The sequence below is a fragment of the Perkinsus marinus genome, assembly GCF_000006405.1.
Source record: "Perkinsus marinus ATCC 50983 genomic scaffold scf_1104296966226, whole genome shotgun sequence".
Classification (NCBI taxonomy): domain Eukaryota; phylum Perkinsozoa; order Perkinsida; family Perkinsidae; genus Perkinsus; species Perkinsus marinus.
In genome coordinates, this window is record NW_003204003.1 from 10,827 (window position 1) to 25,613 (window position 14,787).

The window sequence follows — 14,787 nt, forward strand, 5'->3', positions numbered from 1 at the left end:
GGCGGAGCTCATTAGGCTTGCATCTAGCCTGAGTGGACTAAAATGTGCCGTCACTATTTCGCCTACTACATCTGTCGCGCCCGTCCACTAGGTCAGATTTACGATCCCCACTATTATAAGGACACACCGGAAATAGTGTTTTTGAAGGGCTCCTTCTATATCTAGCTCTTAAAGGTTCCGTGCTAGCATAAGAGCAGCCAACGGCTGTGCCGAGGTGGTCGGCTGGGTCTAGCTGTTAGGGCGACAACACTTAGTTTGGTTCATGTATGCATGAGCACCGCTGACGTTTTAAGCGATAACTTGTGGTGCTCTGCGATAAACCCTTTCGCAACATCAGAGTCGTCGTAACGGATCAGAAGTTAATGCGGTATCTACAAGGTATCTTTGGCTGTTATCGATAGGGAAGAATGAGTTGAGAGTGTAATTAGGATGGCTATCAACAGTTGTGAATATTAGCACAGTGGCCGAGGTCGTTGCTGCTGCTCCTGTGGAGCTTTCTAGTATCGCTTCTGCCTTTATAGTTTTGGCGTAGTTGAGATGTTGTGAGTGTGGTAGTAGAAATACAGATTAAGAGTATAGCGTATGAGAGGGCCGACATCCATCTAGCTCTGCCCACTACCATCAGCCCTTCTATTGCCACTACGACTTATATAACGGAGGTCTTCACTCACCTTTGTAGGGTATCGTACCACCTGTCCGTAGTCTGGAAGCGATGAAGGGCAGCCACTCGTAATGTGTGCAACCTTCTCATGCGATTAGGATTCATGAGCTCGGACAGGGCCATACCACACGGCTCGACGTAGGTCGATCGTCAGTACTGACGATGTTGTGGTGGTCCGCTGCAATAAGGAGGAGTTGATAGTGGTAATACAAGGGGAGGATGAGAGATCGAGGCCTGCAGAGGCCCAGGGATGTTCTCCACTCCTTAACGAAAGTGTGGTTGGAGTAGGATAGAGTGGTCGCAATGAGGACAGGTGCGATAGGAGCATATATATCGCTCTATGTAGCTTACAAGAAGTCAGTGTGATGAGACTTGACCCTGGCTATAGGCAGATCTAGGATGGTGCTCTTCGAAGTTATCTGTGATCGTTTGAGTACTTCGCAAGATAGTCATGTGAAAGCGGGAGCAGGCCCTACTCAGCAGGGAGTTTATTATACAACCTTCCGTATTGATAAGGCCACGGGGGGGACCTCGGGTCTCGATAGGCGCGGGAGTGGCTGAGGGCGATGTTGCCGGGAAAGTCGTGCTGGTGCATGTTATGTTTTTCCTTGTGTCATTTCCTCTATTGTGAGTGTGGGGTTTACAGTCGATCACCGTCGTCGTCGTGCTGGTCTGTAGCTGGGATGCACGTCATCTAAGGTCGTCTCCTATTGCACTATGAGCCTGTTAGCCTACAGTGCTGTTCACTGTGTAAGAGACCTTTAGCCAGAGGAATGTCTAGTGAGCTACTCAGCCACTGGAGTATTCCGTTTCCAGTACGGTGTGTCCGTCTATAAGGAGTGTATATCACAGGTGCAGAAGGCGGCTGAATGCCATCATAGCCGCTCACTTAGTTGTTGACAAGGACTCAATGCTGTGGGGCTCGGATCGGCAAGTTGAGACTATCGTTGTGGATCATGCCCACCTTGCTGACTGTGGGGGCCAGTTGATATTGACCGGCATGCTCTGGGCAGTTGCTGCTGCTGCTGATCTACAGACAGTACTCGTAGGTCACTGTGACGCTGCTGCTGTGATGTCGTCGGATCACCCTTGGTCCGAGTAGCTGCAAGTGGGGTTCTCTATTGTTGTGCATGATGTGCCGTTGATTTGTCTCCTGCGTGTGTACTGTCTTGAGTTGGATGCTGGTCTCGGAAGCCTCATCTCATTCAGTCGGCCTTCCCTTCTTACTCCACTTCCCCTCTACCATACCCTTATCACTAACGATATGAGTGACGGGGGTGGTTCGACTCCACTAGGGGTCGACTGGGCCGGGGCCTTTGCTGCCAGCAGCAGCAGCTTCTCACTGGATAGACAAGGCGTGGAGGGCTCCATCACGCCGTCCTCCTTCCGACTGCAGCCCTTGGGAGATGAGGACTTTGGCGGTGAGTTCTCCCCTCAGGCTCTTGCGGGCCTCACGCCTCTTGCTGTGGACGGCTCGCTCACACCGGGGTTTCGATTACAGCCCCTCGGTGATGAGGAGTTTGGCGGCCATGCCCAAGCCGCTGCCCAACAGTTGAAGCCCCTAGCTGCGGTAGACCGACAACAGCGGAACTACGTGGCTAGACTCGGCGCTGCAGATGATGCTAATGTAAGGGCGCGGCAGTGGCGGGGTAGTTACGACATAGAAATGATGCCTGGTGGTGAAGTGATATCGACAGGCCAGCAACAGCAGCAGCAGCCTCCTCGTAAAAGGAAGCATAGTGGCACTGACATTGATGGGGCTCCCTCGGGGATGCCAACTGGTCAAGGGGCCTGGCCTGTGAGCTATGGTATGTTGTCGGGCATGGTCCTTGGGCTGGATACGGCCATTGGAACTGTGGCTGAGAATGGTATTGTGCGGGCTAGGGCTCCTAAGGCGTTGCCGATGCCGGTAGTGCAGCAAGCTGGTAGAAGAGAGGGGCATCTGTTGCGGGAGATGGAGCCTTTCCTCCAAGGGCCTTTGGACATGTACTGCAATGCCCTGGAGGGTTCGGATGAGTTGTTATCCTCCTTCCCGAGCTTCCTCTCAATGGTAGCAACAGACCTTGTTGGTCCCGAGATGGACTCTGGTGATGAGGCTAGAGCTGCTGCGGCCGCGGAGTCGGGTAGTGAGGGCGGCTCTAGCGACGACTGGGACTCTGATGTGGCGGATTTGCGTCGCTCCGCTAGGCAGCAGCTTATGGAAGATTCCCTACGTGGTGCCCCTCATGCAGAGTGCGGCAAGGAGCTCTTGGGTATTGAGTACTGGCCTCAGTTCACTACTATAGTGGCTATGAAACCGACGCCTTTGCGGGCTAATGAACAGCGGTATCATCGGCGGCACCTCTGGCAGGTGGATTTTGATGCATATAATGACAAGTGGTGGTGTCGAACTCGGGCGGAACCCTTACCAGTGGTGTCGACCGAGAGCAGCCCAAGTACGTCAGCAGCGAATACCCCGAATAGTCAGGCGGCTCCTATACAGCCAAAGAAGGCCTGCCGGTATAACACGCCCAAGGAGGTGTCCCTTCGGGATGAGTCCACCTACGTTCTACTCGAAGGTGTTGAACAGTACCCTATACTCATGCACCAAGTGGGCATGAGCGCTTACTTGAATACGTATCTACCTGCTAGCAGCAGAGTCATGAGCCCGGCCCCTCCTAGTGACACTCTGGGGCGAGTACGCTACGCCGGTGATGATGGCTTCATCCCTGGGGTTTATGGCGGCAATGTTGTCAGATTTGACCCCATGTCTGGAATTAACTCATGTACTCTTATCGAGTCGGTCCTCCTACGAGCGCCTCTATTTGAGCACCAAACCGACCCTACGGACTTCCTGTTCATACGCTGTCAGGAGACTGTGGCTGCTAGCAAGGGCAGAGGTCACAATGTTAAAAGGTCGAGAAAGCAGCAGCAGCAGACAGACAATACTACGAAGTACATTAATATTATACGACCACTACAGCGGCTCGTTTGCATGGGCCAAGCTGAGCCGTTGGTGAAGGTGGACCCGCCACTACCAGCTAAGATCAATCCTCTTATGCGGTCCAGGATCGTGCTGGAGACCCGCAAGTCCTTCCGGCATTATCGTCGGCCCCTAAGACCTGACGATGTGGTTCGAATGTTTGGGCATGCGAACAAGAGGACTACTCTGGAGCGCTTCATAGCGGCGGCGAATCATGAGCTCCAGGTCCGTCCCGGCCAGCCGATGCCTCAGTTGGATCCTTCGGCTGAGATGAGTTTGGTAGAGTCATGCAAGATGGACTCCATGCTCGAGGGCATTCGGCGTCTCTGTGAGAGGGGAGTCACCAAGCTGGTGACAGGGGATCGTATACGGCAGGCTGTGCGAGAGATAGAGACCCACGAGTCGAGTATGAGCAGTAGGTCTAAGGATGAGCGAGTCCGGTATGATGCCATGCAAGTCGAAGCTGAGCTCAAGACGACACCGTGGAGTCTCAGTAACGACTACTGGGAGGTCGTTGAGGGCGGCAAGCGTGGGGCCTTTTTTGAGTTCTCGCACTTGGGTGACCCAAGTGGGGGTCGAGGAGAAGGGGTCAGCTATGTACGGCAGCAGAGGTCAGTGGATGCAGCTTTGGGGGCAGGAGGCGTTGCTAGCGGTCAGAGGCTGAGTCAAAAGCTGGGGGACCTTCGAGCAAAGAGTGCCAAGGAGCTGAGGCAGGATATGCGCAAGTTGGGTACGCCGGAAGCTCAGTTGGCTGGGCTTGGTCGCTGGGAGCTGGTCCGGCAACTGTCCGTCCTCTTGCGAGGTGGTGAAGATGCGGATGTCGCTCTAGCAGCAGCAGCGAGCAATGAGTTGCCAGCCAAGAGGAAGCAGTTGCATAGCGAGCGGTTGGCGACGGCTTGGCGTAAACAGTATAAGGCATTGTCGAGGGAGGACAGGGACTTCAGTGATGTTGATTCTGATGATGACGACGCCAATGAAGCTGACATGTCTAAAGTTGGCGAGGACAAGGCCCCAATAGATTCCCTAGAGGACGATCTGTTGGCGGATCTGATGGACTCCTCACCGAAGCAGGAGCAGGTGGCTGCTGACTCTGGCGAGGAGATCGTACCGAGGCTGAAAATAGTGACCACTGGGCGAGAGAAGGTCACTGGTGCGCCGTGGACCAGGGTCCAGTATGTGTATGGCCGGCATAATATTGATATCTATAAACGGTGGAAGATGATTGACAATGTTGACTCAGCGGCTCTGAAGGAGGTCATCTCGTTGAACGACTCGAGTGGTGGTGGTGGCAGTAACCTCGACAAGAGTTTGAAGATCCATCAGCTATTGAGAGAGAGTATTGAGCAAGGGAAGTTGGCACCCAAGGAGGTTACTAGATGCTCGAGGTGCCACTTCTATGGTCACGAGGCTGAAGACGTAGACAGATGCCCAGTGAAGGGCAATGTATCATAGTCATATTAGTCTTAAAAACATCATGAGTACTTTCTTCTCTATTTCGCTTGCACGTCTTTCCTATGGTACGCCTAAAGCGAGATTAACGTTACTATAACATTGTTATACTATGCTGCTGCTGAGGGATGATTATTGGGTTCAACGGTCCGATAGTGCAAGGCGGTGAGTTGTATTTAACCCCGGGCTTGAAATTCCAGTTGATTCGTCCCTCCCATCACAACTGCCGCTATGTCAAGCGAAGTGTCCACGAAATCAAGTTCGTCTCCGGTCACATGCATTCGTGCTGGGTGGGTGGTCCAAGTCGATGAGGATAACTCTGTTATTCCTGACGGTTGTGTCGTTTGGGACAACGAGTAAGTACAGTTACTGATGTAGCTGCAGTTACCTCTCCTTGGTCTCAGGTCTCGCCGTATCCTCAACGTTTGCCCTTTTTCTGAGCTCCCGGCTGATTTCGAGGTCACTGAGCATTTGCCCAAGCATGCCCTCATGCCTGGCTTGATCAACTGCCATACACACTCCCCGATGACGCCCCTTAGAGTGAGCAACTACACCTTTGTGAATCTTAGATTCGGCGAAGGAAAGAACATCCTGAGAAAAACAAAATCCGAATTTTGTATTATATGAGGAGTTTTTACGAAATGAAAGTTCAAATTCAAAATGAAATTTGAGATTTTGAGTGAAAAAGTTCAACTCTACCAAACACAAGCCCGGTTTCGACCCACGAAATTTTTATTCCACGAAAATCAAATTTCATTTTTCAACTTGTTTTGAGCCTGAAAAGCTGTAGTGCAGCTCGTACGGTATGAGAGCGATCATCTACTACTCTGCTGTTTGCCTCACGGCGACTATTCCGTTTTCAGGGATATTCTGACGATCAGAATTTGCAGGATTGGCTTCAGAAGTATGTCTGGCCCGCTGAAGGGAAGTAAATCTCATACCGCACCCTGCCTCTGGACCACACCTTTGACTGTGATGTTCAGGTTTGTTTGCCCTGAGTTTGTAAAGCTCGGCTCGCAGCTCGGCGTGTATGAGATGCTCCTCTCTGGTGAGTTAGTCGTCGCCTACAGTAGGACTCATAAATGCCATGGTCGTGATTGTAACTGCGATGAGATTAGGTCGAACTCAGATGATGGAATAGCAGGATTGTCGTGGTTGTTGCTCTCGCCTCTCGTGGTTTTATGTTGCTGCAAAGCTATGACTATGACGGTCCCTAGGTTCTACAGCATTCGTGGATATGTATATGTTCCCTCGCTCAGTGGCTGAGGTAGCTAATGCTGCACACATACGGTAGGTCTCATCACGGCGATTAGTCCCGTATATGGTAATCAATTCAGGTGCTTCAATGGCGAAGCTGTGATGGATATTGGCGATGGCTCTATTGACCAGATGATCGATGCTGGTGCTGATTATGTCAACAACAAGGGTCAGTAGGACGCTCCTACACTCGAGCATTTGAATCTCGCTCTGGCAGTGTTGGACTATGTGTCTGCTTTCCTCAGCTGAGCTCAGGAACTTCCTTGCTTATTATAGAAGTTAACCCACCCGATTCAGATAGAAGTGTATAGAAACTACTGAGAATTTCCCAAAATTCCCTCTAAATTTTTTATTGTCACCAACACCTGTAATTGACCATGTGTGTATATTCCGTCGCACTGCTTTCTGGCCTGACGGCGGAGCGATGCGGTCCGCAGCACAGATAGAGTGCGTGGCTAACGCTATGTTGACGAGCTCGTCCGTTTTCGTTTGTTTTCATTATTCATCTTTAGATAATCGCAGCGACATGGTTACCCCCCTGAACATTGCACATACCTGCTACACAGTAAGGAGGGCATCTCAGCTCGAAGTTTTCATGTCGTTATTACGCACTGCGAAGAATTATTGCCAACATCAGGTGCCGAAGGATAAGCTCAGCAGAATTTCTACCATTGCTGAATCAGCCGGGACCAGAGTTCATGTCCATCTTCACGAATCACAGGCCGAGGTTGACGAGTACTCCCCTCTTTGTTATTGGTAGTGTGCCGATGTCTGGTCCAGTTACCTCAAGCAACACGGGGAGTCGGCTATTGATGCCTTGGACGAAGCAGGCTTGCTTAATGACCATCTCATTGCGGCCCACTGTGTGCACATGACTGATGACGTGAGTCGCTGGGTAAGTCATTTTCTCGATGACTTTCCTTGGCTCTCAGGAGATTGCTCGGTTTGCTGAGGCGGGCGCTAATGCTGTCCACTGTCCACGATCGAACGCCAAGCTTGCTAGTGGCATAGCTAAGGTGGGAGCTCATGCTTGGTCAGTGGAGGGGGAAGGTTCCTCCTTGAGGCCAGGTACAGAGAATGCTGGATGCTGGTGTGAATGTGTGTCTTGGAACTGATGGACCGTGTTGCAACAACTCGATGGATATGCTACAGGAGATGCAATATGCAAGTCTACTAGGAAAGGTTGCAGGTAGCGAGGAGAAATGCACAGTGAGGGCGTAGAGACTCGCGCAGGACCTGGTGTGAGCCCTAAGAACGTCAACTGTTATACGGCAGTTCGCATGGCTACTATTAACGGCGCCAAGGCTGTTGGGAGAGAGACGGTAGGGCTTGTGGTCCCTCATATCTCGATCGTCAGTTGTGTAGGACCTGGGCTCATTGGAAGCTGGTAAACTCGTTGATATGATAGCCATCGATCTGGGCCGTTTGGAGAATCAGCCCGTGTATGATCCTGTGTCATCAATTGTGTAAGTGGGGTCAGCTGAGGTTTATACGCATATGCAAAGCGTGTTCGGCTACGGTTAGTGTACGGTACTCGTAGTAGAGGGTTGGACGTAGGGCTAGATCTATATCGATGCTGAAATACAGGAGTCCTCAGTGGAGCCTGAAACCTATCTGTTGTTTATGTATGGGTACACGCATTACCCCAACTGGCATGCATTGACGTAGCGGTATAGTAGACCATCGTCGTCGTTTCCTCAGGTACACTAATCAGAGGTCAGTGACGGATGTGTGGATTGGGGCCGAGCGTGTTGTCCGAAATAGAGAAGTAAGATAATGATGATCATCATATCCGCATCCTATGAGGTGTAGGGGAGTAGATCTCGAGCATCGAATGGTGCTCGAATGTAGCTTAGAATGATGATAGCATCTTGAAGCAGTGTCGAAATATATGTTCGCTTTCCTCAGCTGAGCTTAGGAGTTTCCTCATCAATCATAGAATCTTACGAATATGAACCCGGCTAGCAATGTACAGGAATCAATGAGAATTTCCCAAAATTTTCTCAGAATTTCCATACTGTCACCAACGTATGTTGTTGACCATGTGCATATTTTCCAACACAAGATTGAAGATTGAAAGTTTTTATCGGCTCTTCTCTTCACTATGCGAGCGAGGTTTCGAACCACTCTTTGGTTGATCGATGGTATGTCATTAGAAGTTTATACTACTTCCTTATTGATCAGGTTCAGACCATGTGTAAGCCATCAGCCGAGAAGCTAGCCGAGTACCAGCAGCAAATAGCGGACTTCAAGGCCGAACGCGAGGCCGCTGAATCTACCACACAAGCTTAGTTTCCGACTGCTTTGTTTCTACTGACAATTCATCAGCTGAGCCTCGTGGGAGGATTTAGGTTTCTATTGCAAATCAGAGTTCTATCGTATCCCCTTTCACCAGCCCGTGTATCTCAACACGGCCTGGCAGGCATCGTGATGTAACCCTCTCTGCGGCAGTACTTGTAGTGTCGTGTTGGTCCATCTAAACGAGAGTAAGTGGTCACTATCGGGGTTGGGTCTAACCTGGGGGAGAGTGCATTCTCCTTGTAAGGGTTAGTTGAATGTTTTCCAGGAATCTGATTTTAGCATACACTTGAAGGAGTGTTACTGCATGCGAGGGCCTACGTTGTTACTTACTACAGTGAATAATGACGATCAGATCATGCAAGACTTGAATCAGTGATGGGGGCGCCCTCCGTTACGGGCACCGATCGAGCTTTTGGCCTGCGCTCATGAGGACCTCAGGGATAACTCACGTACGTCCTAAGGCTAAGTTGAAAAGTATTTGGAGCAACACGTCCTCATCCCGGGTTTTATTGGTTGCTGTACTCATGTCGCGGCGATGACTTTACTTATGATTGACCCGGCGCTTCCTACTGGCGATCGGACGCTTGCCTTGTGACCCGCAGGAAAGCGGAATGTGTCTGCTCCCTGTTTGGATGTTCTGAGCCCCGCCCTCAAGGTTCCCTATTGTTTTGGCCGTCCTTCTGTGGTCGTGGATATCAGGGTATCTTTATTGCCACTTATGCACACATACGGGCTGGAAGGGTGTGACCAGGCATGAGGGACCCCCCACCAAAGTAAGGAGCATTATCCACACTAGCTTTTTCGCTTCGCTGAGAAGTTGAGTTCTCACAGCACAACCCCATGGGGAAGATGGTAACGATTAGCGTCGAATGACGTGTTTGCCTCGATATACTGTGCTCCATTGACTCTGCATCGGCAGTCCTTCAGTACATTTTGGAGTTTCTGGTCCAGAACATAGTTGAGTTGTTCAGTGGGCTTGGGGTCGCTGCTACTCTGTCAAACAGTAGTTCATCCGTGATGGATGCAACCTCGGCTTACGGTGTCGTAGATAACGTCGATGTCGGCATCACCGAACTGCTCCGTCCTGCTGGTGTTGGTGGGATCGGCGGCGTCATAAAGGTGCGCCCGGAAGACTTCTGTGTTAACGAGGTGAGGAGCTGCCTACAGATGTTAGCCTGCCAGTCCGGGGACTTGTGGTCAGATTCGACTATCCGATGGCACCGTTGTCGAGATGCCTCCTGACGTGGACTTCACCGATGCGGGATCGACATGCGCTTCTACACCTTCGCCAGATGAGAGCTCAGCAGGTGACGGCCTGAGTTCAGAAGATTCTCGATGGGGCAGCAAGTTTATATTGGCCAAGACACGGACCGTGGGTATCTCGTATGTGCGATCATTCACTCTATTCTGGCCTCAGGATACGTTGGAGGCCGTTCATCTGCTTTCAAATGCTGTTACGTCCTATATAGGGGTAGCGGCGGGACGAGGAGCGGTGAGGGATTTCGGTTTTGCTGGTATCAAGGACAGTTGGGCGGTCACGGTCCAGGAGGTGTGTGATTGGATGACACAGTATGTGTGGGGTCGTAGACGTGCTCTTAGGTGACAGTGAAGGGAGTGGCCACTGAGGAGCTGGAAGGAGCCGTGGCGCGCTTTTTGCCATCCTCGGTTCAAATTAGGGTGAGCACTGTGGCAATTCACATAGAGGTCGAATTCCCCCAGGACTGCCGCCCTTGTGATCGCGAGGATAAGCTCAGACCAGGAATGCTCGGGGGCAACCGGTTCCGAATCCGAGTAAGTTGGCGAGTATTTTCTGGCCCCGTATCTCGCATGTTCAGTTTGTAGATTCGCGAGGTCCATCCAACAGTGTCGCAGCAGCAGCTAGACGATACACTCGGCCATGTGCGGGACCACGGCTTCATCAATTATGTCGGCATGCAGAGGTGAGTCCTTCCTTCACAGCAATGCCAGCTACTGTCGGCTAAGGTTCGGTAAGGGCGGCGTTGCCTCCCCTGATGTCGGCCTGGCCTACATCAAGAGGGACTACTCGGGTGCCATCGATCGCCTCATGTCCGATCCAGCTGCCGATAAACCGGTTTCTGTTAAGGTGAGGAAGTTGTCGTCCCAAATGCATCAGCTTGGGGCTTTGCCAGGGTGGCCATACTACTAAGCATAACAGCAGTAGCTGGCAGAGTGTGTGGAGAAAGACGTAGGTCAACGAGCCCACGTATGGCGGCTTTGGACTTGACGTGTCAGTTACTGTGCAAGTGCAGTTCTCGCAGCGATGGATCGCCAGCTCGGGAAGAGCTCGGGGGCGGCCTATGCACAGAGGCGCGTTATGGAGCATATGACGGTGGCACAGGTGTGTTCAAGGACCTCATCAAACCGCTTCTCCTCCCCTCCTCCTCCTTAGTCCCAATTGAATATGGATTGGAAAGCCAGTTGCCGCTACGCTTTCTTATCCATACCCAAGTACCTCAGGATGCTCTATGCTCATGCGTAGGCGGGTGTTGTCTCGTATCAGTGTGGGTGTATGATAGATCGATGGTAGGTACTTTGACAGAGTGTGGAACCTCGGGGCTAGTGCCTGGGTCAACGAGTCCCAATGTCGAGATAGTGGTAGAGAGAAGCCCCTCCCGGGCGACCTCATCCGCATTGGATCCAAGATGGATGGCTACGTCAAATATTACGATGAAGAGGAAGATACTGATGCTACTGTTTATGATGTGGTGAGCTCGACGACAGAGTATTATCGCTGCGACATGATTATTACGGAGCTCGGAATTTGCAGCTTGCCGTACTGATACATTGTCTCCAGGTGCTCCCAAGGCCCGGTCGTGACGCTCTTTTCCCTGATAATTTCGTTGGAACGGTGATGCGACAATACTAGTGAGTGAAGACTTCTGCACAACTACGGTGGTTCGATATGTTATATTGTCAGTGCCTTTGATGGTGTGGATGTGGAAGATGTGACGGTTGAACAGAACCAAGCTGGAGAGGTGTGGGATATTCTAGGAGATTACCGGAATGTAACTCTCTCGTCGCTGCTTTGTTATGGCCAATCACATCGCAGGTTTTATCGCGAGCCGCTGGGTTGAAGTGGCAACTAGTCGAGGAGGCTGATGTCACCGGAACCATCCAGCGGCACTGCAACACCGAATTCAGCCTTGCCCCAGGGCAGTATGAACTGTCAATGCTTGCTGATTTGAAAGTATGAACTTTTCTGTTTTTCAGATACGCCACAATGTTTCTGAGAGAAGTGATGGAGTTGAAGGAAGGCGGCCGAGGCTGCAAGAAGCGTCGAATTATCTTTGACGATTCTGATGACGATTGACTGACTTGTATTTAGCGGCCATATCATGGCCAACAACACTGACGTTCCTGTTCCTTTGATCTACTTTGGTTACTATTGTGTAGTGTTTGCCGTAAGTGCTTCGCCATGTACGCCCCGAGACACCATCAAGAGGAGATGGTAAAGACGAATCTTAACATACTATCCGTGGTGAAGCTGATGTGATTCTTACTAACTCCGAAACCTCTCAAGAAGAGCTGCTCGCCATTTCACAATGCTCTAACAGGGTGATAATACCTGTGCTTAATCGTATACCAATGGTTCTAATTTAACTAAACTGGCGAAGTTTGAGGACTGTTCCAAGACGCTCGGAAATGATTCGGGAGCCGTTGGCAGTGGATCGCGCGAGGGTGTCAATGGTGACTTAAGGAGAAGGTACAACTCTGGTTGACAGAAATATTTCTCCCTGACCAAGTTACACCCTCCGGAGACTCGTGACTCACGAGTCGTGAGGGTTATCTTGAGACTACGTAGAATACATTTCTGAAGGACTACGTTGCAACACTGAGGTTCATACTTCTGGAAGCTCTGAGCTACTGTGAAGCAACTGGCTATGATAGTATTGTATCGAGAGGGTCCTCATCGGGTAGCTGATCTTCCTCAGCATCTACAGCGTCTGGGACAAGGCCATCGATGGCAGACACCTGAGGTCGCACTTCTGGTGCGAAGGGCCCGCCAGATAGTTGAGGCACGAGTCCGGCACTGCTCTGCCTGGTGAACTGAAATCATCAGTTTCCCCACTCGCATTCTTCATGTATCACAACTCACCGTATTGTACGCCTTCATCGACCCTGCGCTACTGGCCGAGGAGCTAGAGTAGCTACTTGATGCGCTGTCCATACCACGGCTACTGTACTCTGAGAAGCTCCGCCTAGTGCTGGCTGCCTCACCGTCGATGAAGTGGGCCTGCTCGTACGCACTGCTCTTCTCAGCGAGGTCTCTCTCGAGTTGCCTAGCGAGAAAGAGAAGGCAGTATGGTACGGAGAATATGGCGTTACAGTCTTCTCATGTTCAGCATTACTGTGAGGCTCAGCACTAATAGGGTAACAGCTAAGCCCACTGTCCAGCGAGGTACAACAGTACGCACACCCCCACGATACCCAACTGGGGGGCCCACTCTATATCTGTGATCATTGACACGCTGTAATGCCCTCAGCTGAAGAGGCAACCCTCACACTGTGTGTAGGCGGTCCCTGGTCTTGGGGAGGGCCCGCGCTCCCAACGTATTCACACGAGCTAAGCCTTCTCCATCCGGTCGGGCATTAGTTCGTTCAAGCGGGCTGTGCTGCGGCGGCATCACAGTATCGCTTGGAACTGCTCGGGGCGACTCGAATGTGATTGGTAACTCTGTTGGGGCATGCCCCTTTACGTCACCAACAGGGACGAGCTTCACCTGGGAGGGAGCATCGCCCGAATATGTCTTCACTTTCTGCGATGCCTAGTGTTTATATCACCGACCCATCTGATACATGCCAGCGCTAATAGGGATTTATCCAGAGAAAAGGTGATAACGTAATGTAGCACTCTCGTGAGAGGTGACTGTGAGACTTTCTACGAAGGATGATCGTGACGATAACGGGAGTTGTTAATGTGATTCATATGAAATGCCATTTCGAGGAGTGGACAGGCTACCTACAGTAGCGAACTGGTGTACTGCCACTCTGAAACCTTTATATCTGAAAGCGCCGAGAGAGTGGAGACGAGTTAACAAAGTTGTGACGAAGTCTGTGATCCGAGAGGGTACTTTTCTGCGGCCTTCCGTCGTTGTTCCTCTGTAAGTCTGGGGCAGACATTAGGCCACACGTCAGGATCATCACCAAAACAGCAAATGGAATTATTTCTCTCCATGTACCTCACAAGCTCGACAGTACCCCAGTGAATAGCAACGCGTAGACGTGGTATAGGCTCACATGAAGGGCTCGGGGAGAGGACATCCTTTGCCCGACTTGATCGCGTGGGAAAAGGTTGGTCCCAATGGGAAGAAACTGAGAACGGCTCCACTACCATCTGTCGTGCAGTCTCTGTGGACCACAAGCATTCGCTCATGAGAAGTCCATATGACAGTTCGCGTCAGGAAACCTCCCATTAGCGGTCGCTCGGCAGAGGCAAGCTCTAGGTGCTTCTACTTCGGATGCTTACAACTCGTGATGTGCCTTTTCTCTCTTTGCATCAGCCCCCTTGATCGTTAGACATTTGGTCAGCTTGGCAGTAACCCAAGGTTGGCACAGCTCAACAGCAAGAGATGCAGACACATCTGACTCGACGAAATAACTCGCAATAGGCCTTCACGCTTATTCACACCTTTTAAGGATCTGTGACTTCTACTGTGCACATGGCCTGTCGATGGGAGCAGGGCGACTCTACCGCCTTGTTTATCAAAGGACGTCATGGTGTACTCGGAGTGTTCATCAAGAGAGCCAGAATCGAGACCTGTCAGCTCAGTCATGCATTTGAGTGCTAGTAGAGGCAATTGAAAATGTGCCACACGTACTCCTAAGCGATTTCTGGACGTTACTATGCTCAGTCAAGAGAGGCTCGGCAACTTGAAGTTATCGCAGAAATCTCACCGTAGTCGATGCCTCTGTCCCCTGAGTAAAGGTTCATACCACCACTCGCCATTCGCAAGTTGGTTTCCGGTTGGATAGTGGACAAACCGATCCAGAGGAAGCTAGGGCATACAAGTAGTCGGCGCTGCATAGTTGTAAAAACTAGGCAGTAATAAGTTGCCTCTTGTATCATCGCTGCCATGCTAAAATCACAGGAACGCCCCATGGTTGTAACAGTGACGTGTTCCGATGCTCGTTGCAT

The 14,787-nt window shown here is 51.1% G+C and overlaps 3 protein-coding genes across 3 annotated transcripts; all 3 read left to right on the forward strand.

Annotated features, from left to right (window-relative positions):
- Positions 1–1,925: 1,925 nt before the first annotated feature.
- Positions 1,926–5,075, forward strand: Pmar_PMAR007621 (hypothetical protein; the record flags this gene model as incomplete). Its single annotated transcript, XM_002769164.1, has 1 exon — positions 1,926–5,075. One exon carries the CDS (start codon positions 1,926–1,928, stop codon positions 5,073–5,075), a length of 3,150 nt encoding a protein of 1,049 aa, XP_002769210.1.
- A 228-nt stretch (positions 5,076–5,303) lies between these two features.
- Positions 5,304–8,621, forward strand: Pmar_PMAR007622 (conserved hypothetical protein; the record flags this gene model as incomplete). The annotated part of the gene is made up of 13 exons (XM_002769165.1): positions 5,304–5,428; positions 5,477–5,612; positions 5,936–6,000; positions 6,056–6,120; positions 6,290–6,362; positions 6,852–7,064; positions 7,110–7,212; positions 7,262–7,345; positions 7,398–7,518; positions 7,563–7,651; positions 7,695–7,795; positions 8,031–8,097; positions 8,514–8,621. The coding sequence occupies 13 exons, from the start codon at positions 5,304–5,306 to the stop codon at positions 8,619–8,621; spliced, it is 1,350 nt and encodes a 449-aa protein (XP_002769211.1).
- A 1,014-nt stretch (positions 8,622–9,635) lies between these two features.
- Pmar_PMAR007623 (tRNA pseudouridine synthase D, putative) lies at positions 9,636–11,961 on the forward strand (the record flags this gene model as incomplete). Its single annotated transcript, XM_002769166.1, has 15 exons — positions 9,636–9,779; positions 9,832–10,002; positions 10,048–10,179; positions 10,230–10,307; positions 10,350–10,421; positions 10,473–10,570; positions 10,614–10,734; positions 10,781–10,836; positions 10,884–10,989; positions 11,041–11,126; positions 11,179–11,356; positions 11,446–11,516; positions 11,569–11,656; positions 11,701–11,807; positions 11,862–11,961. Exons 1-15 carry the CDS (start codon positions 9,648–9,650, stop codon positions 11,959–11,961), a joined length of 1,596 nt encoding a protein of 531 aa, XP_002769212.1. The 5' UTR covers positions 9,636–9,647.
- Positions 11,962–14,787: the final 2,826 nt, after the last annotated feature.